Source organism: Gymnoscopelus braueri (assembly GCF_963280865.1).
Source record: "Gymnoscopelus braueri genome assembly, chromosome: 6".
Taxonomy (NCBI): domain Eukaryota; kingdom Metazoa; phylum Chordata; class Actinopteri; order Myctophiformes; family Myctophidae; genus Gymnoscopelus; species Gymnoscopelus braueri.
Window position 1 is genome coordinate 31579699 of NC_137607.1, and position 25380 is coordinate 31605078.

The 25380-nt window shown below is 41.8% G+C and overlaps 3 protein-coding genes across 6 annotated transcripts in view; 2 read left to right on the top strand and 1 right to left on the bottom strand.

The window, feature by feature from the left end:
• The first annotated feature begins 278 nt into the window (after nucleotides 1-278).
• On the top strand, nucleotides 279-10970 carry dipk1ab (divergent protein kinase domain 1Ab). The gene is made up of 5 exons (XM_080431153.1): nucleotides 279-397; nucleotides 8816-8950; nucleotides 9139-9246; nucleotides 9354-9530; nucleotides 10055-10970. The coding sequence occupies exons 1-5, from the start codon at nucleotides 338-340 to the stop codon at nucleotides 10865-10867; spliced, it is 1293 nt and encodes a 430-aa protein (XP_080287279.1). The 5' UTR covers nucleotides 279-337; the 3' UTR covers nucleotides 10868-10970.
• A 906-nt stretch (nucleotides 10971-11876) lies between these two features.
• On the bottom strand, nucleotides 11877-19760 carry rpl5b (ribosomal protein L5b). Its single transcript, XM_080431761.1, has 8 exons — nucleotides 19623-19760; nucleotides 19059-19128; nucleotides 18690-18805; nucleotides 18468-18602; nucleotides 18026-18228; nucleotides 14477-14654; nucleotides 12987-13075; nucleotides 11877-12037 (listed from the first exon to the last, which is right to left on the bottom strand). The coding sequence occupies exons 1-8, from the start codon at nucleotides 19623-19625 to the stop codon at nucleotides 11941-11943; spliced, it is 891 nt and encodes a 296-aa protein (XP_080287887.1). The 5' UTR covers nucleotides 19626-19760; the 3' UTR covers nucleotides 11877-11940.
• A 2512-nt stretch (nucleotides 19761-22272) lies between these two features.
• Nucleotides 22273-25380, top strand: part of evi5b (ecotropic viral integration site 5b) — a 49891-nt gene continuing 46783 nt past the window's right edge. For 3 of the 4 annotated variants that reach the window (XM_080431018.1, XM_080431020.1, XM_080431021.1), the window contains exon 1: nucleotides 22975-23195. The gene's annotated coding sequence lies outside the window, so the exon portion shown is untranslated. Of the gene's footprint in view, nucleotides 22556-22974; nucleotides 23196-25380 lie in introns of those variants that run through there. The other variant, XM_080431019.1, reaches the window with a different exon arrangement.

Consider the following 25380-nt stretch of genomic DNA (forward strand, 5'->3'; position numbering starts at 1 on the left):
GGGGGGGGTTTTTCGAGGCTCTCTGAGTCCTGCACAGCCAATATATGTAACTAACTTTACCGCAGCAGCAGCATCGCCACCGACGCAGCTGTAGCTTCATGTCGGTCTGCCTCCTTGCAGCACAACACCATAAAGATCAAGACACTGCCGCGGGAGTACAGCATCTAGCCTATAGAATTACCGGGGGGATATCGGTGCATTTGTTTAAATTGCCTGTAAGCCTAGGCTATAATCTCTTAATATGAAGAGTAATTTTCAGAAGTCAAGTGGCACATAAGATAAGGCGCACGCATAGCTTCATTTGGCAGCTGTTGTGAGATGTTCTGTATTATTGGCCATGGCAAGAGCTCTGTTTCCATGGGGGCTCTTCCTCTTCAGGAAGCCCGTCTACATTCAGGTAAGCCTCGCCTCGGGGAAACCCCTGCTACCCTTTTAGGACGAAAACCTTGTAATCGCGCATTTACATGATCGGTCCACCACGTCTCAGTTCCATAGTCTAGTGGTACGTCGCATGATGCACTCGACTGTTTTTTTTTAAAAACTACATTTATCATACAAACACACCGCATTGCCTATATGAATGTCGTTGCTTATATTATCTACATTCAATGCGATGTTTTCCAGTAGCCTACGGTATGATGTAGACTTTATGTAGGCCTACAACAGTGGAGACTGGAGAAGGATACTAGGCACTTGATGCTCGATATGCCTCGGGAGAACTCAACCTCCACCCCCCTGATACTGGTTGCTGTAGCAACCAGGTCCATGATCCAGCTCAGCTGGTAGACGGGACTACTAATGATAGTCGTTCTATGTAGCCTACACCAGTGGTTCTCAACATGTGGGTCGGGACCCTACATGATTATATTTTTTGGGGGGGAGGTCCCCAGATGACAGTGAAGTGACAATTTAAGGACTTTTAAGACCTTTTTAATACCTACCTAAATAAAAGAGACCATCACTGCATCAAAAGTAATCAACAGACACACTATACTATAAATATAAAATACTGGTCAAACATTGGCCAAATTGTCAAATAATATTAGACAGAGGGAAACATTTTGAAAATAGCCGATTTACAAATCTGCCATTGCAAAAAAGAAATTGCCCTTGGCAGATTAGGTCTGGCCCCTCTTAATAGAGATTTTATTTCTCTCCCTCCAAAGTTGTGAGGGACCAATCAGAGCCCAGTATGTAAATATGGGGCGGGTTTATAACCAGAGGCATTTTTTTAATTTGCCCCTCGGAAATGCAGGTTCCACACAGAGATTCCAGACTAATATTTACACAGTGATATTAATATAAATTAAAATAAAGGAATAAAGGAAAATAATAATCAGCCGGCTCATGCATTTGATAGCCTATTTGAAAGGGTTTGCTGGGTCAATGAAAGTGGTGCCATGGCTTCTATCCTGTCATTCATTTTAACTGAACATAATACTGTATGTTCAGTTGACTGCTTTTGGCACTGCCCTGTTTAACTTCAGCAGGCCTAGTCTTTGCTCATACTCTGTCTTTCCTATGTAGTCCTCTCCCTCCCTGTATGTGAGAAACGAAGTTGTCAAATGCAGTGGAGGAAAGGACGGCCCATCTCAAGGGATGGCCACCATCATACATCGTTTTCTAGGGCAGGCCACCATAGCCTTCCGCTATCTGACAACTTAACAAGTGTCATTCAGTGATCCTGCTGAGAGTGAAGCGATTTCCAGGAAATGCAAAGACAGACAAGTTGTATGTGATGTTTCAAATGTCTAGCAGCATATTCACAGCAACAAGGCTACTTAAAATGATTGTATATATTTTTACGATCAAGTCTGGTGAATACTAGGAGGACCTAGAGTACAATACATGCATGAATGCAAAAATACTCTCGCCCATGGTTCATACCATCATCCCTCCGATTTTACTTTATTTCAGGCTCAGACATTTCTCCATATTTGCTAAATTAAAGTTAGCAATTCTAATTATTCACATACTTAATTGTCCATCTCCCTAAAAACTGTTAAGCCATGAAGATAATTAGGTTTCTAATGTTTTTGCACCAGTGAGGCGTAGATGCTAGTTCAAACACATGAAATAATGTGAGTCAGTAGAAAGGTGAAAAAGCTTTGACTCTTTCTCAAGGGATTTGCATGCTGCCAAATGTTGGTGCAACACACTGTTGTTTAATGTGTTTTGATCTACTTCCCTGCAATTCTGCAATTCTTTTTCACTCCATCACAAACGGGATGGAGAACTAAGGCAAATTGTTTCTCCCTCACTGGGCAAGAGACCAGAATCTTTGCAAGATTTGCATTCCTTTTTATGAACTGTAACAAGAATGAATTAGATACGTTAGAACATTATTAATGCCAAATTGAACAATCTGTCTCCGTCCGTCCGTCCGTCCATCCATCCATCCATGCCTGTCTGTTTGTCTGACTATATTTATTCTGTAGTATAGTGGAATCAGGGATCTATCATTTGTTGCACTTTTGGAAGAGACAGAGGCTGAATTCGGTCCACAGATGGGAGAATTCCCTATTGAGAGCGTGAGCCACATTGTCCAGAGGTCAGTCTGAACCTGTTCCTCTTTTCCACCTTCACAGTGTTCAGGCTCATCCCAATGACAGAGCTAGAGCCTTTTCTAACACCTAACTGAAATGAGGCAACAGAGTGTGACACTGAAAACAGATTCACATAACAGAAAGCCAATTCCACCACACAGAGCCGACAATATTAAAAAATAAATATATTGTGTAGAGGTCTATAACTCTTTTAAATATGTATTTATAACCAAAGTATATTTTGTTCTTGGTTTGATTTCAGTGCAACTTTAAGAATAAGCTTCTTTATACAGTATGTAGTCAGAAGACTACAATCATTGTGGTATACAAATGAGTTTGACATATCCTCACTACAGTTTGAACGTGATGGTTCAAATCCCAATCGAATGGGTGAAGTTCAGACTTGTGCTCAGCCGTCCACGTCCACACATATATATGTCGCAGTAGTGAGTCAGAACGGGGAAGGGACTGGAGGGAGGTGAGGGGTATTGTGAATGTCTGCTGTCTGAAGCGTGATAAGATGAGTCAGATCTTCCCATATGGGAGCACGGGACAAAATAGCCCCCACCGAGTGCCTAGTGAGAAACAGACACATCAGACTGAGAAACTGGCACATAACTCTTTGCAAAGGAGAGTGTCACATAGGTAGCCCTTTGGGCTGGTTCACATCCCCTAATCATTATGCAGTAAGCCCCTCCGTGTTAACCACTTAAGCCCTCTAATCTTAGTAAACTGTACCGGGGTCGGCTCTGTACTCGGTCCACTCTTCCCCCCCCCCCCTCTACGCTAAATCTCTAAATCTACAATCTCACAATTGACGCGTTGTGAACTTGTAGATCTGTGATTGTTTTGGAATCCCCCCTCAGAATAGGGGCCCGTCAGAGTTCAATTAACAGTAAGTATTTGCTGTGTACAACTTAAACAACCTTGTACATGCAAAGCGTGACCATTGTCAATGGTCACGCTTTGCATGTACAAGGTTGTTTTTTTGCTCGTGTTTATTCAATTAAAATCTTTGTTGTTGTGGGTCTTTGTGTCAGACAGTATTCATTATTTCGATGTTCCTTGTTGTTCCATTCTTTTTCACTCCCTTATCTGTCTTGGGTCTTGGCTCTGTACAGCAGACAAGGGAACCCATTAACTGGCAACCTCTGAGGGATAGCTTTATAATCATACATAATGGATGAAGGGTGTGCAAATAAAATGTGTCGGGACAGTAATATCCTGTGTTCTTGATCAGTTTCAATCACCTCTTTCTTGGTGTTTGAACACCAGGTTACCGTGGCAATTACTTCTAGGTAAAATGGTAAATGTGCGTTTATATACTGTAGCACCTTTATCCAAAGTGCTTTACAATTTGCATTCACCCATTCACACATACACCGACAGCAGAACAAACCATATGCAAGGTACCAGCTTGCTCACCAGGAGCCGTTAGGGTTTAAAATTCAAATAAATGTCTTTCTCACGGACACTTCGATGGTTAAGCCAGGATGAGGCGGGTATCAAACCTTTCGATTCCCAAGCGGCCACTCTACCTACTGAACCACTGCCGTCTCAGGTTTCAGAGTTTGTATTGATGTTGAACAGGTTTTTAATACCGGCTCTGGGTCTATGTTTGTGGGTCAATGTGAGTGGAGCTAAACAACGACAAGGAATTACCGATCCGTCCCATAAACCTCAGCGTATGGCCACAGTTCCTTGTCATTTCCTAATTAATAGCTGTCACAACAGCCACAATCAATATTGCCTCATTAGCCATGTTTGCCCAGCTCTCTTCCCCTCAAAAAGGCTCAATATAATCCCAGTGATAGAAATGCATCACCCATAGCAGAAATGGAAGCCACACGATATTGATTGTAAATGCCGACCATACATTTGTTTTCCTGCAGACTGTTATGGTTTTGTTGTGGGAGCATTTCACCTACGGCTTGCCAGGTCAAACTTGTAAGCAAGTCAATAAATACGTAAATAATTCTCAGAGGAACTTGCTAATTGATATTCAGAGATTGTGGAGTATTTGTAAAGGACAGATGATTTTGTTAATTGAGCTCATCATCGTAAAACTGAAATGATGTGTCTGTCTGTCTGTCTGTCTGTCTGTTTGTCTGTGGTTGTCTGTGTGTGTGTGTGTGTGTGTGTGTGTGTGTGTGTGTGCGTGTGTGTGTGTGTGCGTGTGTGTGTGTGTGTGTGTGTGTGCGTGCGTGCGTGCGTGCGTGTGTGCGTGCGTGCGTGCGTGCGTGTGTGTGTATCATTTGTGTTTTGTTGTTGTTGTTTTCATTTTCCTCTCAGTTCCTATACCCCTAAACCTGTGGCATAGTAGAATCAGATATGGGAATGGCAAGCTGACAAAGTAATGGGCCGGATTATTGGAGAGTTTCCATAGAAGAGGGGGATGATAATGATAGGCTGACATTAGGAGGGCCATTGTATTGCGAGAAAGATTAGATTAGAAAAGAGACAGCTATGGAGGCTGTCTGAAAGCTTGACTGGCAAGCAAACTGGAAAAAGTACGATGTAAGATTGATTCTGAGACAACATGCTGTCTAAAACCTAATCTATTCTGTGTCGCACAACAGTGATGCGTTATTTTTGGCAAGTGACACTGTCATCGGACAAAGTATGAATGAGGTTTAAAGGTCCTCAATCAGAACCTCAGATTTAACCTGTTCATTATTTCAGGTGGCCACATTTACCCAAACACAGTGTGCTTTGCGAGTAAAGGGATTGTAGGAAGGAGATGAGAGCAGACAGTGCTAAAGAGCATACAAGGGGAGGGGAGCGAGAGGGAGTGTTATGCCAATAAAGAAAATTGGAACTGAAAGGGACAGAGTGTGGAGGCAGGGAGAGTACATCACTGTCAAGCACTGAGCACTAGAATCATTAATTGAGCAGAAAGGAGGGCTCCAAATAGTCTGTTATTCCTCCACCAAAGTCCGATTGGAGGGGTGCCATTATGGATCTCAAGAGACCGTATTCATTTGTTTGGAATGGAAAAGACAAGCAAAAGAATGCAATGAGTGTAGAGTGGGTCTAAATAGTCTGCACCACCATCACCAGCCATGTGAGACCATGAGCAAAATTCACTGTTGATTACAGAGCACCTGTTCAATAGTTATTGCGCAAATGAGGTACTCTACGATGCAACTCACTTGGGTAACTTCTGATTTGTGTTCTACTTTAAAGTCTATTTCAGTATCAACTGGCCTAGTGGGCTCACCGAAAGAGAAGCCTGACCTGACGTTTTCACAATTAAGATTAATTACTGACTACAATTTGTAAATTAATGGAGAAATACATCATAAGCAGCAAGCCCTAATTAAAAAATAATCAATTTCCAACCCACAAGGTTTCTCAATCGGCACTTAACCAGGATTGATAACCGTATTTAAAAAGATGCCATTCTGCTCTCTCTGTGTTTTGAAAACACATATGCACAGCCTATACTGTATATGGGCATTCTTCACATATTTTATTGTGAATGAATTTGCATTAAGTAAGTGTACATGGACCAGCCTAAACAGGCTGGTGAGGAGGAAGGCTGGCTCTGTCATTGGGGTTATGGGCGGGGGTGTAGGATGTGGTGAAGGTGCGTGTACCGAGGAAGCTGGAGGCCATCAGGGCCAACCACTTCCACCTCCTCCACACAGAGATTTAAGAGCAAGTGAGCGATAGGAAGGACTTATTCTCTCTGTGACTTAGTAGCATTACGACATTGTATGACTATTGTAACATCCAATCATCTGTAATAACGTAACCTGTGGTCTGTGCTGATGTCATAACTTACCTTCTTACCTTTTATCAGGCTTACCTTGCCACTCTTTTTCATGTTCTGCATCAGGCAGGAGGATTGTATAGAGCAGTGGTTCTCAAACTTCTTAATTGCAAGGGCCCCCATAACTCTGAGAGTGTACAGATGGAACCAAATGGTATTTGGCATTTGGTTCCATCTGTACACTCTCAAGACTTAAGTGGGGTCCCAGGACCCCACTTTGGGAAACACTGGTATAGATTGTATACGTTTGTATACTTTTATATTTATGTCTCTTGTTTTGCACCAGGCAGGGTGATAATATAGGGTGTATACATCTGTATACTTTATTTATATTTGTTGGAGGGTGTTTTTATTGTGATGTTATTCTTCTGTACCTTCTGTAACTTTTACTGCTGTGCTGTCTCTGGTGCCTGAATTTCCCCCGCGGGATCAATAAAGTTATCTATCTACATCAGGCCTAGAATTTTACAGAGACCTGAAAAAGATAAACAGTCCAGCTAATTTACTGCCCACCTACGCTGGGCAATTGAATGCTTAATTTATACACTGTCGTACTACAAAGTATAAATCAGGCTTAACAAATGCATGAGTTGCAGCTGTGGCACAACAGGTGTGTGATACCTTTTTCAACGTAGTGGTGCAATGTGAAGAAAAAAACTGAATGTATTTTTCGAGTTTGTATCCCATTTGACTGCAGGTAGGCATATACCTGTGCGGCTGTTTCAATCCTGACTCAGTGGGGAGTCTGGGGACATGGCATTTAGGAGAGGAACGGCATAGTAACTTCTATAGTGCTGGCTGATACGGTTATTCTCCCAACAGCTGCTGCACTCTTTATTGCTGAGGTTCCCTCTGGACCTGCCTCAATATCCTTAGGGGGGAAAGTCGACAAAACAGTTGAGTGTTGTAAAAATTCTGTCTCCCAGGCCATACGTTATTTTCAGCTCATTAAGTCTTATAGCGTATCCATCCATCACAAACTACTTCACCTACCTCGCTGGATATTTGTAGTGCATTTTTCTAAAGTCAACAGAAGGCAACGGCAACATCCTGATTAAGATCTTTTGGGGATCGTGACTTTAATCTGCACAGAGCTAACCACACTGTGCAGACCTTTTTTGTATGTTGATCTTCTGTTTGTCTGCATCTGTTCACAAAAGTGGATGTGCATGATCTACAGTATGTGTCTTATTTAACGGCTGCATGTGGCTCATACTTGGCAAGACAGATGGGACAATTTCATTGTATAATTGAAGTGCTTCACAAAACTGAATTTAAACACGCCTCAAGCAGTTAACCTTTGCAAAAAAAGAAAGCATTACTATAATGAGGAGACAGAATTGTTATTTTCTGATAGACGTGTCTTCCATTTGGCAGTAAACGTACCACAAATGCAGATTACATTCACTTCTATGAATGCAAGAATAGGCCTTTAAATAAATGTGTTGTCTGTAACATATTTTCCATCAAATGTTGTTAGTTTTGTCATTTTCAACATGAATCCATGAATCCACCACAATCTTCACACATTTCCAAATGAGATGATTCTATTAGTAATGTGTCTTCAGGGCCTGTGCATTGCATCCTGCAAACGTTTGACCACATTTGGACGGTCCCATATCATCGCTCTCTTGAATACACCTCTCTGCACCTCATTGATCTTTAATGGTTAGGTTGGATAATTAGGAGTTTAATCTTGTAGCGAGCAGAAACAAATGTTAACATTGTTAGAGTAAATAAATGCCATGCTGAGAATTTAGGCTCTAAGTTAGATGGGTAGTGCACGCTGTGTCCTCACTGCACTTAGAGGACACTCATGAGCTGGCCTCAAGCAACAAATGCATGGCGTCGCTGTCAGATGGAAACCTTGTATGTCCAAAACCATTCCCTTTTTATTATTGTTTTTTAAAATCTTTCAAAATAGTCGCCCTGCGACGCGTTGTGAGCTTGTAGATCTGCTATTTGCACTACTTTTGTGCAACACTCTTGTATGAGGTCATTCATTTGCAAAAAAAAACTAAAAGTTGAAACATGGAGATAGGAGGTTTCTGCCCGACAGCAACGATGGCCTTTCTCATTTATCTCCATTATGATGCGTGTCAGCCGAAAGAGCCAGCATTGAATTAGTGCTCAGATTATGCCGGTAACTTATGCTTACAACAGCCTCAAATAGTACTGGAAATAATGAATAGTCCAATGAATGGGAGACCAACAACCAAAAATAATTCTGATATACAGTAACACAATAATCACAGCTGTATTTTAACAACTTTCAACCTGGCAACCTTATAGTGGTTTAAGCGGTTAAGTCTGTAGTGGTAACTGTCTGTACATGACATATCTGTGTCTGTAACACTATGGTCAGGTAAAGACACACTTTACCTGGGGAAGTGCCTGTCCGTCAATCCTATCAGCCAGGTCATAAGTAACATCGTGAAATCGTTTATTCAATCAGAAAGTAGCACTCATGGGTGTCTATATTTTGTTTCAACAGGGACGAATCTCTTACCTCCATATGAAGTACCTGTTCTTCTCCTGGCTGGCAGTGTTTGTGGGCAGCTGGATAGTGTACGTACAATACTCATCCTACACAGAGCTTTGCCGCGGGCACGACTGCAAGAATGCAATAGTGAGTATTGCGTTTCTGTCCCTGTCCTGTGTATCTGTGTCCAGTTACCATGCTATATTGATACAGCCTGGTAATATACAGTGTTCACATTACATACTCTCAACTGTGGCAAAAGATAATTAAAACATTGAAATTCTGAAATCAAATTAATGGTTTACTATAACAGTTGTCCTGTTGTAATCTTTTAGTGCGAGAGGTTCAAGAAGGGAGTAATCGATGGCTCAGCCTGCAGCAGCCTTTGTGAGAAAGACACACTTTACCTGGGGAAGTGCCTGTCTTCCAATCCCATCAGCCAGGTCAGATCTGTAATGACCTTTTTTGGTCTAGTTTGGTTTTGATCAAGAAAGACCTGTCCCGGTGTCCCTGTGTGCCACTACTCATGCCTATCTGTCCGCTGTCCTAGGTGTATTCTGGGATATGGGGAGACCTGGAGGGTATCATTAAGTGCCAGATGGAGGAGGTTCCTCGTTACGACCTGGGAGCCGAGATGGAGCCCAGGAAGGAGATGGTGGCCTTTAACAAGCCCACCAAGGGGACCTCTGTGGAGAAGTTTAAAGAGATGATCCTCAGCCACCTAAAGGTCAGAGTGCACCCATCATTCCTCACACCATACCACACAAATTGCTTTCACTTACAGTAGATTTCTCAGCCCTGCAAGTTAATATCTGAGAACCTTCACTTGCTGAAAGAAAATAACGGCAACTGTGAATACCTGATGCACTTTTTTAAATCATTCATGTTCAGTATTGGCCAAGTTACTTTATTACTTTAAGGTGCTCTACTAAAACTACTTTCTGTGCAAAGTAATGTGTAACACCCTAAAATGAAGTGCCATATTATTGGAATTAAAATGCTATTTTGCAGGTGCCTGGTACCTCAACTGTTAGTGCACTAATACTTCTTCTGAGTTTTGCGAGGATCTGGGTTCGAAACAGACTCCCAGTGTCACCTGTCCGCTCTCTCTCTCTCCCTGTCCATTTCCTGTGTCTCTACACTCTCCTCTCTGAAAACTGCTTAAAAAATAACAATTTTAAAAGAGAAAATTTCCAATGTCATGATGAAACAAACAACAAAGCTTCTCTGATCTTGCCTCTATCTTTTCAGACCAAGGTGGGGGAACAAGCCAACCTCTCAGATCTGGCAACCCTAGTCCTCTCGGTTGCTGATGCCAACAAGGACGGACATATATCACTGCCAGAGGCTCGCTCCATGTGGGCACTTCTTCAGCTTAATGAGTTCCTGTTGGCAATAGTCCTGCAGGACAGGGAGCACACACCCAGGCTCCTGGGCTTCTGTGGGGATCTGTATGTGATGGAGAAAGTGCCATATTCCCCCTTATATGGGATCAGCCTACCATGGATTATTGAGCTGTGGATTCCCGCTGGTGTGCGCCGCGGCATGGACCAGTGGTTCACTCCCTCCTGGCCACGAAAAGCCAAGATCTCCATTGGACTGCTGGAGCTGGTAGAGGACATCTTTCATGGCACTTTTGGAAGTTTCCTCATGTGTGACGTAAGTGCCATCAGCTTCGGGTACAATGACCGGCATGACCTGAAAGTGATGGACGCGCGGTTCATAGTCCCAGAGGCCACCTTCCAACAGACCATGAGGGAGCGACGCTGTGACGTGGAGGACGACTGTCTCTATGGAGCCGACTGCCACACCTCCTGTGACCTCACCAAGCATCGCTGCACACCGGAGGTGACCAGGCCCAACTTAGCAAAAGCATGTGGTGCGCTCAAGGACTATATTCTGAGGGGTGCACCGTCTGACATGCATGAGGAGCTGGAGAAGCAGCTATACGCCTGTATTGCACTGAAGGGCTCAGCTGAACAGATGGAGATGGAGCACTCTCTAATTCTAAACAACCTTAAGACCTTATTATGGAAGAAGATATCACATACTAAAGACTCCTAATAGTGGACTGAAAGATGGGACTGCTTAATATTTAATGTTTTCAGGAAATGTAAGGACAATCTTTTTATAGTGGAAAGCAGAGGGTCTAACAACAGAATAGTTTAGTGACTTGCCCTGTATCCAAACCAGGAATATTTCGGGTAATTTTCTCATCAGTTCCTTAAGCTGTGACACAATAAACATCACTTTCATGACAATCAAGTAGTCATGTAGACATTTAAACTTATTCATGTCAGATTTCTTTGTAGTTAGGAATACATTTAATTGTATTTTAATTAAACTATTTACAGTAATATATTCTACCTCGTTTGGGTACAGGTTAAGGACTGTAGTTTCACATGTGCCCATTATTTCAAATCCTCTGCATACTTTATTTTAACCAGAAATGCTGGAGCATCTCTAGGCTCAACACACCTGCTTGTTTGTTTCTTAAATAGAATGTTTTCTAACATATGGTTCAAGAGCATGGTAAATTTGCACATCAAATATGAATAAAGTATCCTTTTCATGGCATACCATGGGGAACATACATCACTTTCTAGGTCAAGAGCCAAGAGTAAGCCAACAGTGCCATCAAGTGTCTGAGTGATGAAATTAGATTGTCCAAACGTTTTTCAAAGGGGACCATATTTGAAAATACCTTAGGGCTGTCTACATCTCCTATCATACTGTACCTTTGGACCATAAGAACGTCACATACAAATGCTAAATAAAAATGTCCTTTCTTCCACATCTTTAGAATGAAACCGGAAGGAACAGTTCGGAATCCTTACAAATGTTGCTGTGAAATAGCCAATCTACTCAGGTTCATTTCAAAACACCAAAATGTGAATGTATGAATTTTACATGAACATACTGGCAGGTCACATATAATAAGTTTCATGAAGGAAGCCGTGGGCCATATAAAATCTGCCCGCGGGCCACCATTGGCCCCCGGGCCGGTCTTTGGACATGCCTACCACCAAACACTATAGGTCTCGGAGTGAGAATAACAAGTTTGTAGCCAAAGTTTGAATTTTCAGTAGATTTATTAGAACAAAACTGGAACATTAGGACCCCAGATGGCCAACACTTTATTCTGCCTCCACTTCCTGAGCCCGGAGGAAGCTGGCCTTCTTCTGGGCGACACGGTCTTTCCTCTGGGCCAGAGAGAGCTTTGCACGGTTCCACCTACAAGGACAAACAAGGACAATGAGCATGGGCAAAACTTTCTCTACTAGTGCCAGCTACTTTACGTAATTCAGGGGTTAAAGCAACTACTTTGAACACATATGCCTCTGCACAGTATATAAACATGAATACAACACACCATACAAATGAAGGACAACCTAGAGGTGCATCACTTAAAGCAGTTCAGGGAAATAACTTGATACCTACAACTTGCGTATTGGTCGATACAGAGTACCGATTCGATACCAATGTGTAACAAAAAACATAATCTAGGAATAAATAATTCCATTAATAATTGGTAAAGTGCAGCCACAAGTTAGTAAAATGATAATGTAACATTTAGAGTATAAAACAGAGTAGTGCGACATCAACTGAAGAATTCAAAATACAACATAATTGTTTAAATTGGTTACATTACGTGGTATCGGAATGGCATACTTGTCGCCGATACCAGCATTTTAGGCAGTATCGGGCAGCTTTTCCGATACTGATATTGGAAAAACTACTTTTTTATTACATTTACTAGCCAGTGTAAAGTAACGGTATCCTGGCAGTTCAGCAATAATACCTTCATGCTACACTTGGTAAGGGGGAGGGGTTACTTCTGGGCCAGGTATGCTTGCAGTCAGATTACGTATATCATGGGGTGAATTCCAAAGGACAAATTAAGCAAGGGCTACTCATGTGGCCGACTCTGTACTTTGAATCCTCATTTTTCAAAACCCAATTAGCCGTCATAGGCTAGTGCCCAGGACCAATTTTTCAGATGTCAAATATTTTCTGTGGCCGACAGGAATCCCTAGGATTTATTAAGAAGGCTATGAAAACAGTTTGAGAACTCACAACTTGAACCGTATCTTGCCAGTTGTCACATTCTTTAAAATTCAACTTGATCCATTCCATGTAAAAAGGATAAATTGTTTTACTTTGATAGTGGTTTAATTCTTACCTCTTCTTCTTGACTTCTTTGGCGGCCTTCTTCTCGTGAACAGGGTTCTCACGAATGGAAGCATGAGCCTTTTTGTACATCTCCTCAACCTGAAAGACATCAATTTCATAATCAAAAGAGTCCAATGTTTTGCATGCATTTTAATAAAGCAGGCAAATGGGTTGTTGGCTGCAAGGAGTCAACATGTCCGATGACCATGTCTGTTAAGCAGAGAGAAGCTGATACACAGCTAAAAGACAAGCACATCCCAGACCTACTAGGCTGGGTGCTGGATCAAAATAATTTGAACAGTATACAAGAATAAAACATCAGCACACCAGTATTGCTGCTCCCAAATGCAAGTTTACTTTGGAAACGTTTCGATCCACCAGGCTCGAAACGAGGAAGAGCCTGGTGGCTCAAAACGTTATCAAAGTAAACTTGCATTTATTTGGGAGCAGCATACTGGTGTGCAGATTTTGTTATTCTTATATACTGTACATGTCTGATAGGCAACCAAGGAGGGGGAATAAAATTATTGCTAAGCAGGAAGAATTATGATTACCATTACCCAACAAGCTTCTGAAATTGCAGTCACAGAACATGACAAAGAGTGTGTATATCTTATCTGGCCAATAGTCAGGTAAAATATTTAGATTTGAGAGGTTAACAGGTGAGGACTTGTTTATGGACACATCATGTGAATAACGAAGAGCAGATTGCTCTTTCCCAGTCTCTAAAAACAAAGAAAGAATGAAACCTGCAAAAACTCACCCCTATATTGGCCTTACTTGCCCTGGGGGCAATCGGGCAACTGTTAATGGCTGTAATATACGTTTTGATTTGACGTATGTATGTTCTCTGACAACATCTTTACAAAGACTACACCTGAATGACAAATTATATTATACTTCTTCAGCGGTTCCGTTTATATGGCAGAACGTTCTGTATTGTACATTTTATGTGGTTAGCTCAGCTGATATAGGCTACAGCTGTGGATCGAGTGCATCATCTTATCAAGATCACAGAGCCATAAGTGCAACTGAGCAGCATCACACGACAGTATCACAGAAGACCTACAAACTCACAGCGCATCGCGGATGCAACATGTTGAGCTCACAGGTCTGCTATTTTCAAGCATAAATTAGACACAAACCTCACTCTGTATAATGCAACACTGGCTGTACTGAACATGCAGTACCACAGTACGTTGAATCACCAGTCAATTGATTCAAAATGATAACCTAGGAGAAGCTGAAACGGGCGATCAATTTGGTAATGACGGCAGACCGTTTCCAACCAGACTCGACCGAAAAAGCATAGCTTGACCAAAATGCCTCACCTATGTCCTCAAATGGAGCCATTTAATAGCAAGCTACATGGGTAGAAGCCTGTTCCTTTTTGACAAGCAACAATCATGCAACGAATAGATAGTGTGAAGTGAAGGGAGGTTAAGAGATGGCATTGCAATCATGCAAGGCCATTAAAAAGGTACATGAAGGTTGACTTGCCGAGTCAGGGGCGACTCCATTCTTGATGAAGCGGGAGAACTGCTTCTTGTACGCGTCTTCATCCTCCTCCATTAGGTAGCTCATGTACTCAGACACGTTGACGCCCATGATGTGCTTGCGGTGGACCTCAGCGTTGAACTCCTTGCTCTCTGTGTCATACCCAGGGAAGCGCTTGGTGCTGGGAGGAAACAAGAGAAACAAGTTAATTGCTTTTAATGGTCGAGTCAATCATCACAATACAGACAGGGATACATTACAACATGAGCCTCATGGGGCACCCTGGTGGCTGGACCAACATGCTGACCACATCATGACCACAATAGCTAAAGCCTGCTCAGACCTGTATTGATTGAGTGTTAATTTAACTCTTAAAGTGTAGAAAATGGACCAGTATTCTGCGGTGCACCAACGCTGCCCTGCCTCTTTTTTAAGTTATTTTGGGGGAGCCTTTTATTGACATCAGTGTTTCCCCTATATGCATTTAACTGTGGTGGCCCGCCACAGCTTAATTCTTATGAAAAGTATTATTTTTATACTAGATACGTTGTGAGCTTGTAGGTGTGCGACACCGTCGTGTAGTATGAATTTGGCGAGCAGGTCTCCTGAGTCTATGGGTCAAAGGTTTAGGCTCAACCGGTGGCAGAAATACGTTTTGTTTTACATGCTATGTTTGTATAGCTTTTCTAAGATGATTTCAAAGCGGATTTTGCTGTTCATTAGTAGGATGCATGCAATGGACGCATCGGTGAGTAAGTGGAAGCATGTATTTGCAGAACATTCGCGTCAGTAACTTTGCGCTTGCCTGTACATCTCAGCATATTAAATAAAGTCACACCAGTAGATTTGTTTGTTTTGTCAAGAAAGCAACACCGTTGCATGCATTACGTACAAAAATTTTTTATCATTTGAATGGAATGTGCAAGGAAACACTTAATATGGATCCATAATGATCTTGGAGAGCTTTCCAATCCACGTTGTAGGCTGCCATCACTGAAACAGGCTGCTACTGCATGCTGACAGAATACAGTGAGTGAGGATCCGGTGGGAGGTAAGCAGGTAACCATAATGCTTAATTTATGCACGTGCCGCACGCTGAAAACAGAAATACAAGCCCACAACACTTGTGGATGCAATACGTTGTAAGCTTGTAGATATGATATTTTCAACACCACCTTCCCTGTTTATTGACCAATGATACCTCCTAATGCTTAATGTATGCACGTGTCGTGCACTGAAAACAGATGTACAAGCGAACACCACTTGTGGATGCAATGCATTGTGAGCTTGTAAATCTGCTATTTTCGGTACCACCATAATACACTTAATTATACATCGATCTCAATGGTAGGTGTGGCAGTCAATAACCATCAATGGGACTGCCCGAAAGTTTTTTCAATCCAAAATAATCTCACGATCCACTGGCAATCAGCCCACGGCTGACTGGTCGACCGAGTTATATGGAGATAACGCTTGCTGCAGAATCCGACCCACGCTGGCTTCATTTGGAAGGAAAAAAAAGCAGTAGAAACAAAAACAAGCACACTCAGCCCATTCAATAATTTGCCAGGTGCACGGCTCTAGGGCTGTCGGAATGAAATTTGGGAGTAGAATAGAATATATATATTTTTTAAATAATCTTCGAATGTTGAAATCTCCATTCGAATTTTGTTTTTATTTGTTCCTCCATAAATGTACTAGTAACATATCTAAGGATGACTCAGTTCCTGACCTACCGATGAGAACAAATGCTTTTATCACGAAACACATAATCAACAATAAAATTTGAGTGCATGCGCGCACTGCACACTGGCTGAGACTCCTCCCTTTCCCCCCATAAACTTCACTTGAAAGTTAAGTTTAAGAAAGTTTCATAATTATGACAACAGCTAAATTTAATCTATGTAACATCGTTTACGCTGTCGCTGCGGCTACAACGTGGACCTGTGGCTGTCAACAGACAACTGCCCTGGGGACGGTGGCTGGAGAGAGCCCGTTCTCGCTAGTTAACTAAGGAACGGTGGATGGATCTCGCTAGAATATTACAACAACATCCATCTTTAAGTAGCTACAACACACCCCTGCAAGTGAGAAATTAAAAATGGGTAAAGCACAGCCTCTTACAAAGCAGTAGTTTCTACTACCTGCCATGTTGATCAGCGCCCAACGTGGACTGTGCTCGGAGGTTCAGACAAAAGCTTAAAACCAGTGAAAATGAAGAGGCATTTCCACTCACCAAACATCCACACTAGTACTTTTTATTAATAAGGCAAGGGCATAAACTGACATGTTTCGGTGTCAAGCCTTCCTCAACATCTATCAGGAAAAAAAAGCGTTTAGTGGCGTTTGCACCAGGGGAGTACTGATGGACAGACAAACATGAAGACAACGACTTTATAGTTGCTGTTCGTAGTTGTAAATAGCCACCGTGACTCCGCGACACTGTCAATCTGCCACAATCAAACATGAGGTACAAACATTAATATAACCTGCGACAATATTTCCAACGTCCGTTGTACTTACTAATTGACCAAATAGCAGACACAGCCTCTAAAGATAAACAACTCGCACGCACTACCCGTCAATAGGGAGCAAAGGAGTCATGTTAGTGCGAGATTGTGGCATTCGGCACCAGTGCCCTAACTGACAGCAACCAACTGCAGCAACTAGTGTATATTATGACTGGGAAAAGTTAGGCTTGGATGGTAAAGCAGGACAGATGTGTGAAGGGAATGAGCACGTTGGTGAGAGAGAAAGTTGTGTGATGAAGTGAGGAGGGCAGGTCTTTCTGACTCAGACTGACCCAAGGTGTATTTGCACTGAGAATTGATTTAGCCACCCATTTCTGACCCCACCAAGTAATAGGCACATGACATACCACATGACCACAATGCCATGATAAATGAGTCCCTGGTTCCATTCCCGGACGGCCAGGAAACTTTTTATTTCATTCCCCTACTCTCTCTCGCCGCTATGTGTCAATAAAGGCAATGCTGACAGTATTTGACCACGTCAAAACTTGACATGACAGGATGTGCACGGCTAGTCGACTAAGCGGTGCTGCCTCCCTACTGAACATTTACGTGGCGGCTGCATCAAATCCCAACAGATTCCCAAACCTGCTGTTGTAAGGAGCGCTTAATTTTAATTATAGATTAGATGCCTAGATGTTTACAAAGTTATCATTTAACCGTAAGTTAAATTAGTCGCTACACACATCCCTAATTTAAAGACCCCTGTCCTAGTTGACACCAACTAAACTTTCCTCACATCCTGTGATAATTCACACAAGTAGATTTTAACATTTGCTATAACATGCTCTCAGGGTCTGTTCGTCGTCTGTCCTCCCCACCCCATTACTTTTGGGGTAATGGGGTGGGGACCAACAGGAACGTTTTGACATATTGCCCAAAATCCACCACTACTCCAGAATATGTTTTTATAGCGGACACCACATTTTCAACCAAAAGGTAGATATTGGTTTGAAGTCAAACTCAATTACAACAGCAGGCTCAGCGTTCCGTTTAAATCCAAACAACAGTTAGCGGGTACCTGTGGGGGATGGAAAGGCCTCCGTCCACGGCTCCTTTCAGAGCTCCGAACACCTTGTTGCCTGTGGTGGTTCTGGCAAGCCCAGCGTCGAGGTAGCAGGTGAACGCGCCTGGCTGACCGTCAATGCTCTCCACGTTGAACTCCTCACCAGTAACCTCCAACTGGCCCTCGTACACCTTATCTAGGCCGAACTTATTCAGCAGCTGGTGCGAGATGAAAAAACACATTTAGACTGGTGACTAACGTCCCAGGGACGGCAAGGATCAGAAACAAACAACCTCAGGGTTAATTGCAACTAGATTATCTATTCTATCTTAAAAGGATGATGAACCGGAACCATCTGAAGACACTCCCAATCATAGCAAAACACAGAGGAAAAGCTGGAAACATCCACTATGAACAGAACTGTCACTTCTGGAAAAGTAAAGCGCTTCAAACTTACTCGGCGAGCCACCAGCAGACCAGTGCAGTAGGCTGCTGCGTAGTTTGTCAACCCAACAGTGATGCCGTATTTGGGCAGTTCGTGGGAGTAGGCAGCACACACAATCATGTCACCTTCGATCTTGGCATAGGCGACCTGTAACACAATCACAAGAACCCATGAGTTCGAGTTTGCACATGCATTTGACAGCCATACCATACCATACTCAAATCCATTAATCACCTGGCAGACGATGTCTCTGTTGGAGAAACGGACTATCATCCTGTACTTGGGTGTGTTGTACTTGTTCTTATCCTGGATGACCAGGCGCTTGCGGGCAAAGTAGTCAGTCTTTCCCTCTGTGAATAAAATCATCATGTAGGTGTGTGAGCAAAAAAGTTTTGCACTTTTTTGCACTCTCAACTGCTGTTGTTGTTTTAAGCTGCACTATAATGTTTTTCACCCACTGTTTTACTTGTAATTCATGTGATGTGACAATAAAGTTCTATTCTATTCTATACAGACACGAGAATGGTCAAATGAACACACAAGTGCATGAATAAACAGAATAAGGTGTAGTTGCCTTGTGTTGTGAAAGCCGGAGCCCCTTACCTCTCCTTCTCCTGAATTTGACCTGGTACCTCTTGAAGTAGGCCTTATTCTTCACCACTTTAACAAACCCCTGTGAAGTGACATGTCACCAGTTCAACAGCTGACACTCATACACACAAGCAGCAGATCGTGTGCATATTCCATTTTGACATGTACAGCGAGGTGCCAGTCACAGCATTACTGTTGTGTGTGACAGTCATGGACAGCATTAGCTTTAATACACCGCTGGTAATACAAGCCAATGGGTAACGTTAGCATAGTAGCTAACCTGGTTTGACGTTTAGCTAACAGAGCGATGATAAGCTGTGCAACAATGATTTTGGGGTGACATTATCACCCAAGGTGTCCCCCGGTCTCACACATGTACATGTCAAAGAAAAACTGTTCACAGGCAACAGGAATTCATTGCGGTGGCCATTAGGCCACGTTTGACTGAACGTTAGCAGGACAGAATCTATATTCATCCATAAGTAATAAAACACACCATCGGACATTTGAGGCCACGAAAGGTAAGGTGTGTGTCTTATATATGGATGTAGATAGATATTTGGACAGATTACAAACCATTTTTGCAGTCTTTTTGTCTCCTTAGACAGAAGCCAGGAGCCAAAGACTGGTGTTTTGACTCCACTGCACGGGAAAAAGGAAGGAGCTCGCGCGCATGCGCAATACATAGCACGGCGCAAGGGAGCAGGATGAACGCCGACGACACCATACTGCGGTGAATTTTCTACTCTGCCCCCTATCGACCTGGGGTTAGCCATTTTAAGTATTTCTTTTGTATGATCAGGAATTAATTACCATCGTGTTATGGCATTTAATTATTTCAAGGCATTTAAATAGTGTGTCCTATTAGGATTGGTTGGTGTAGGGTTAGTTAGGGTTTTTAAGGTTAGGGTGGAGGTAGACCCTGGGAACATAGATAGGCCTATGCTCACATTCTAGGTAGGCCTACCTCACACACTTCAGTCACCCCTCCACCTAGACAAAACAGTTAACTCCTTCCCTGGAAAGACTTTATGCAGGAGCTTTACATTTCAATTGACAACATACTGGTGTCTCCTGCTCAAACAACTGCCAAGAACCCAAGAGTGATGCTGGACAGTCAGCTGTCATTCAAGGCACACACCGGCCACATACTCACGTAGGTTTACACTTTACATCAGGAGGATCCCATCACACCCTTCCTACAAACCAGCCCATGCAGATCCGTATCAAACATTCAGTATTCTCCAGGACAGTTACATCGCTTTCCTTGCTGGTCTGAACGCATGCTCTCAGACTCTCTCTCAAACCTGAAACCTCTAAAGGAGGATTCAGAATGCCATAGCAGTCCAGGTCTCTCCACTTCTGCAAAACACTGCTGATGACCCACAAGGTGGCACAGTATCCCTCTACCTGTTGGCCAGGTTCAAGATGATACATATTGTTATGACCTAGGCTAGGGGTCACTACGTGCAACAAAAGATGGACTCCCTCCTTCCCACACCCCAAACAGCCAGGCCACACTTTGAATCTTAAGAGTTAAGGATTTATTTTACAGCCAAGATAAAACATGATTACCTAAACTCAAATTCAAAACATAAATCCTACTCTTACCTAACAAAGGAAACCAAAACTACAAATATCTAACCTAACATAACAAATAAAAACAGAACAAACTAATAACGAAAATAGAGGTCATCCATCCCTAGACACCCAAGGCATTACATTATCAAGAACTTTAAATCATGGTCATTCTAAAAACAATGCAGAGTACTGGTGCTCAGAATCTGGCTGGGGAAGCCATCAGAAGGTTGGTGACAGCCACCTTTATAGTTGAGCCCCTCATCACAGGAGCCAATCACCAGCCTGGTTCCAAGTCAGCCACATACTCAGTCACCATTCACACCAGCTGGTATTCAATCAGTCACTCATCATCACCACTCAATCAGACATACACCAATGAAGGGAGAAACATGTACAGAGAAGTCAACACATAAGGAACTACACATATGACCCTAGGGTCATAACAATATGTACTGACATTCTTGCACTTCAAGCTTCCTCAACAGTATGGATAATAGTCAAATAAAAAATAAAAAAGATAGAAATGTAAAAATGATACTCGTAGGAAAATAGTAGGCTAGTATTGATACAACAATATGAACATATGTATATTTATATTTATAATATTTTATATATTTTTCTCATCTTCTATGGTGGATAAAAGGTCAGTTGTCTTGCAAATATATATTAATAAAGAAGAACCAGATCTAGACCTGAAGTCTTTGTCAGATTCTGTGTTTACAAGGTGAAACATAAATGATGCGATGTGGTGCTTTCTCAGGTGGTCTGGTGTACAATGGAGCCTGCACTGACATGGGCGAACAACTTTGCCAGAATCCATCTATGTGTGTGTGTGAATGTAAATAAAAAATGAAATGTATTGAGCTGTAATAACATGGAGCTTTCATAATTGTGAATGTGTATTGCAGTGTAGGCAGTAAAATAAATCGGTATATAGGTGTCATATGCTGAGATATTTAACTAAATTTCCTTTGGAAGTATGTATTAAGAAAACAACAACAAAATGACAGCCAATGTTGTCAAGAATGTTTATTGGTACTTCCCAACACATAATCTACAAACATATATACAGCCACATAAAACAATGGAGTATCACTGAAGTAAAATAGGCTATGGTTAAAAAATGAAGAGTGAATACATGGAATAATTGTGTAAAGGAATAAAAAGGATATGATATCTGATAAAAGAAGTAAGAAAGCAGCACCACTAGACATAAAAGGAACAAATGTGTTCCTATGTCTGGTTTATGTGTTGTGGTGCTGAATCACATTTGCACAGAGGTAGCCTAATAACTGGGTTTCAGGTGCAGTTTACTGTTCAAAACACACAAAGGATATGAAATGTTTATGGCTGGCTGAGAAACCATTATATTCACAGGTTAGCATTCACAATGGCATCGTAAAGCCTACCCTACAGTGTCATTTGTTGTAATATAACAAGAGAGGTGTGTGTGTCTAACAAAATAAATGTGAGATGTGCGTCAGAAAGTTCATGCAAAACCAGAAAGGTGAGTTTGATGGCCTTCTGGTATGTGAACCAAGTTCACTGTCTGGGAACTTCCTTTCTGATTGGTTTAGGATGACTATCTGTTCTGTAGTATCAATACGTAAGCTGTGTGACGCTGTCGTGCCAGCTTTTTCTAGTTTAGTTTAGTTTTAAATAGCCTTTTGCAAGCATTTCAACACTTTTGATTAGTTACATATTGATCATTTAGAAGAGTCTTTGGATGTGTAAATGTTAATATTAAGATAATTTGCTTAGAAAAGTGCATCCGTTTTAACACTTGCCGTACTTTGAAAGAACAATGTAAAAACTTGAAGACTTTTAGACTTGAAAACTCTAAATTCTGTCAATGTATAGCAAAAGTGTTTTAATTGGCTCCTGTCTGCTCAAATGGAATTACTTTCCCCTACAGCAATGAACTTCAGGTAAGAAACTTCACAGCTATACCCTACAGGCACTTTAATTTGCATTTGTCTTGAGCATTTCTTTTGTTCTTACAACTTTATACCAAATAATATCTTTAAAATAATACCTCAATGATGGGCATTATTACTATTTCACAATGATGTAACCACGAGAGAGTAGGTCTACAAAATGGAAACAATTCATACAAGGGTCTAGGCAAGGGCCTATCATTTATACTCTCCCAGAGTTAAAATAGGTTATTTTAGATTAGATTAAATACAATTTGGACTCTGGCAGTGCAGTCACTCAATAGCAACACGAGGTGGCGGTAATGTTCCATATTGAGACCCCATTGGGGCGCATGCTCGGTAGGATGTAAACATTTAGTACTCGGCCTGTCTGTCTTGTGTGGAGCACATTAGTGTGTGTGTACTGTGTATGTGTATGTGTGTGTGTTGTGTACACGTATTCGGCTTCATGGGCTGGACCGTGGAAGTCAATGGGGACTAGCTAATGCTAGCTGGCGTTGCCTCAAGTTGTAAAACCTCGGGGAAATAAGTGGTTTTCAACACGTTTCAAAGCACTTTTAGTAGTGGAACCCGTAGGGTCGTGCATGGGAAGTAGAACACGTTTACTGCCGGCGGTCCAAAAGGCTTCAAGGTAAGGCTTGGTTCTTGTGTTTTGGGTTCGGTCTATGTCCTGGTGCGTGAGACAGTAACTCTGGGTTCTTGTCAGTGTTGCCACGTCGGCTTATTTATAAGCGACTTTGGGCTTCGTTTTCTGTGAAGTTGCTTGTAAAAAGTGGTGGTTGCATGCGGTTTGCGTTTTTTTTGGGCTTGTTTCCAAAAGTGTACTTGCTTATTTAGGCTTGCTTCCACATTTTTTAATTATCATTTAAACCAGTGGCTCTCAAATATTTTCAGAAATGTTTTGTGCCCAGGGGAGCATTTGTGTTGTTTATAATGTTTCAACAAAATCTAAATAGGGTTTTTGAAAATAGCAGATCTACAAGCTCACAACGCGCTGTGAGCTTGTAGATTGTCTATTTTCAAATAGCCGATAGCATATCCGTTTATTAAGTGCATAATTTATGTTGTGGCCAAAGTTGCTTCTTTTGGGCTAGTTTTCATAGACCTAGTTGCTCATTTCTATCGCGAAGTCTGGCAACAGTAGTGGTTCTTGTGTTTTGAGGCCGTCTATGTCCTGGTGTGAGAGACAGACAGTAACTCTGGTTTCTTGTGTTTTGGATAGACAGCCTTGGATCAAGACTATCATAGATGTATATGATCGAGTATAGATTCGTATGTCTTGTTAGTTGTTAAGAGACAGAAACTAATGGGACGGTTGTTTAGGTCGTCGTTTATTGTCTGTTCAAGCAAACAGAAGCGTTTGCTTCTGCCTCAAATAAGTGTTTAAATGCTTAAATGTCTGATTTGCTTTCGTGTTAAATGTTCGCGTTGTAAACTGTTCTTTGGCTCGTCAAGTTAAGTTGGGATCCAGGCTATCATCTGATCTGACACAGATGGGAACGTTTTAGGCAACATGAGGGGGGTTTTGTATCTGACTGGTAGATACTGTAACACTACAGTAACACTTCTGCAGTGGTGGAAAAAGTATTCAAATGTTTTACTTAAGTAAAAGCATCAATACTGCTATGTAAAACACTCTATGTAGAAATACTGTTAGAAGTAAAAGTCCGGTAATACAAATTTACTTAAGTAAAAGTACTAAAGTACTAAAGTTATCATTATGTATAAACATCTTTTGAAAATAGCAGATCTACTAGCTACTTGCACGGGGGCTACTGTAACATTAGACACAACATGAGCACACTGTTGCACCCAACACCTAACGTGTTCCAAAATGGACCCGTCCATTTGGTTACATTTATACACTCAAAGAGTTACAAGTGCCATACACTGACACATAGAGGATTTTACTGTGTATCAGGAATGCTAAGTCCTGTGTCAACTTCCATTGATAACACATCAAACACTCCTTTTTACAGCCTGCGTGGCAAAGACAATTTACATCATGAAGAGCATGGATAGTAATGGCTCAGCTAAAGCTGTAATGTTTTGAAGTAACATTATCCCTTAATAGGGAAGTTGTGACTGGTCCTAGAAACGTTTTCTAAGCTTAACACCAGAAATGACCCCCCCCCACTGTTTACTGAGCATATATGTTTATTGCTTCTAGTGTTGATGATGTCTTGTATATTATTGTATGCCTTTAAATGTCTTGATGAATTGAATACACAGGACCACAATGGAAACAAACCCCTAGGGTTTTTTGTGCTATCCTTTTAGCATCATTGTAAAATCGTACCACTGTACTATTTGCAAACTGTTAATAAAAGTATTCAATCGATCAAAGATGACCAGCTCAAAGTTACACTGGTCGTCACTTACATAACATAACCCATATCGTCCAGAAAGTTGACTTGTAGAATCTGACGCTATTGATGTCAGGCATTTGATCAGACATGGTGAACTTTCTGTTCACCAAATTCAGTTAAAGTGCTGTTGTTTTAGCTCTTTGACAGTGTGGCGCCTTCAGGTCACATGTTTACTTTACTTTAAAGATTTAGTGTGTGTGTGTCATGACTTGGGTGGTCAGTTCCTATAATTAAGGTAGAACAGCTAGCATTTTGGCAGATGTAAAGAATGCCTGTGAGAGAGCAGAGCAGATGGCCTAGTTAGATGACTTCTTGTCAGAACTCGTCCCAAGAAGACAACGGTCACGGATTGACACAAAATCTTTGACTAACTTCACGCAGTCCACTCACAAAAATAATTCCTGCTTGTCAGTGGTCACTATGAGAGACAGGCAGAATTGTGCCTAA

Coding starts and splice junctions, on each gene's coding strand:
- rpl5b (XM_080431761.1), bottom strand. Junction 18,806..19,058: donor CAAATTCAGGAGAAGGAGAG/GTAAGGGGCTCC, acceptor TTTTATTCACAG/AGGGAAAGACTGACTACTTT. Junction 14,655..18,025: donor GGCCTTTCCATCCCCCACAG/GTACCCGCTAAC, acceptor GTTTCCTCCCAG/CACCAAGCGCTTCCCTGGGT.
- dipk1ab (XM_080431153.1), top strand. CDS start 338: ATGGCAAGAGCTCTGTTTCCATGGGGGCTCTTCCTCTTCAGGAAGCCC. Junction 8,951..9,138: donor ACGACTGCAAGAATGCAATA/GTGAGTATTGCG, acceptor GTAATCTTTTAG/TGCGAGAGGTTCAAGAAGGG. Junction 9,531..10,054: donor TGATCCTCAGCCACCTAAAG/GTCAGAGTGCAC, acceptor CTATCTTTTCAG/ACCAAGGTGGGGGAACAAGC.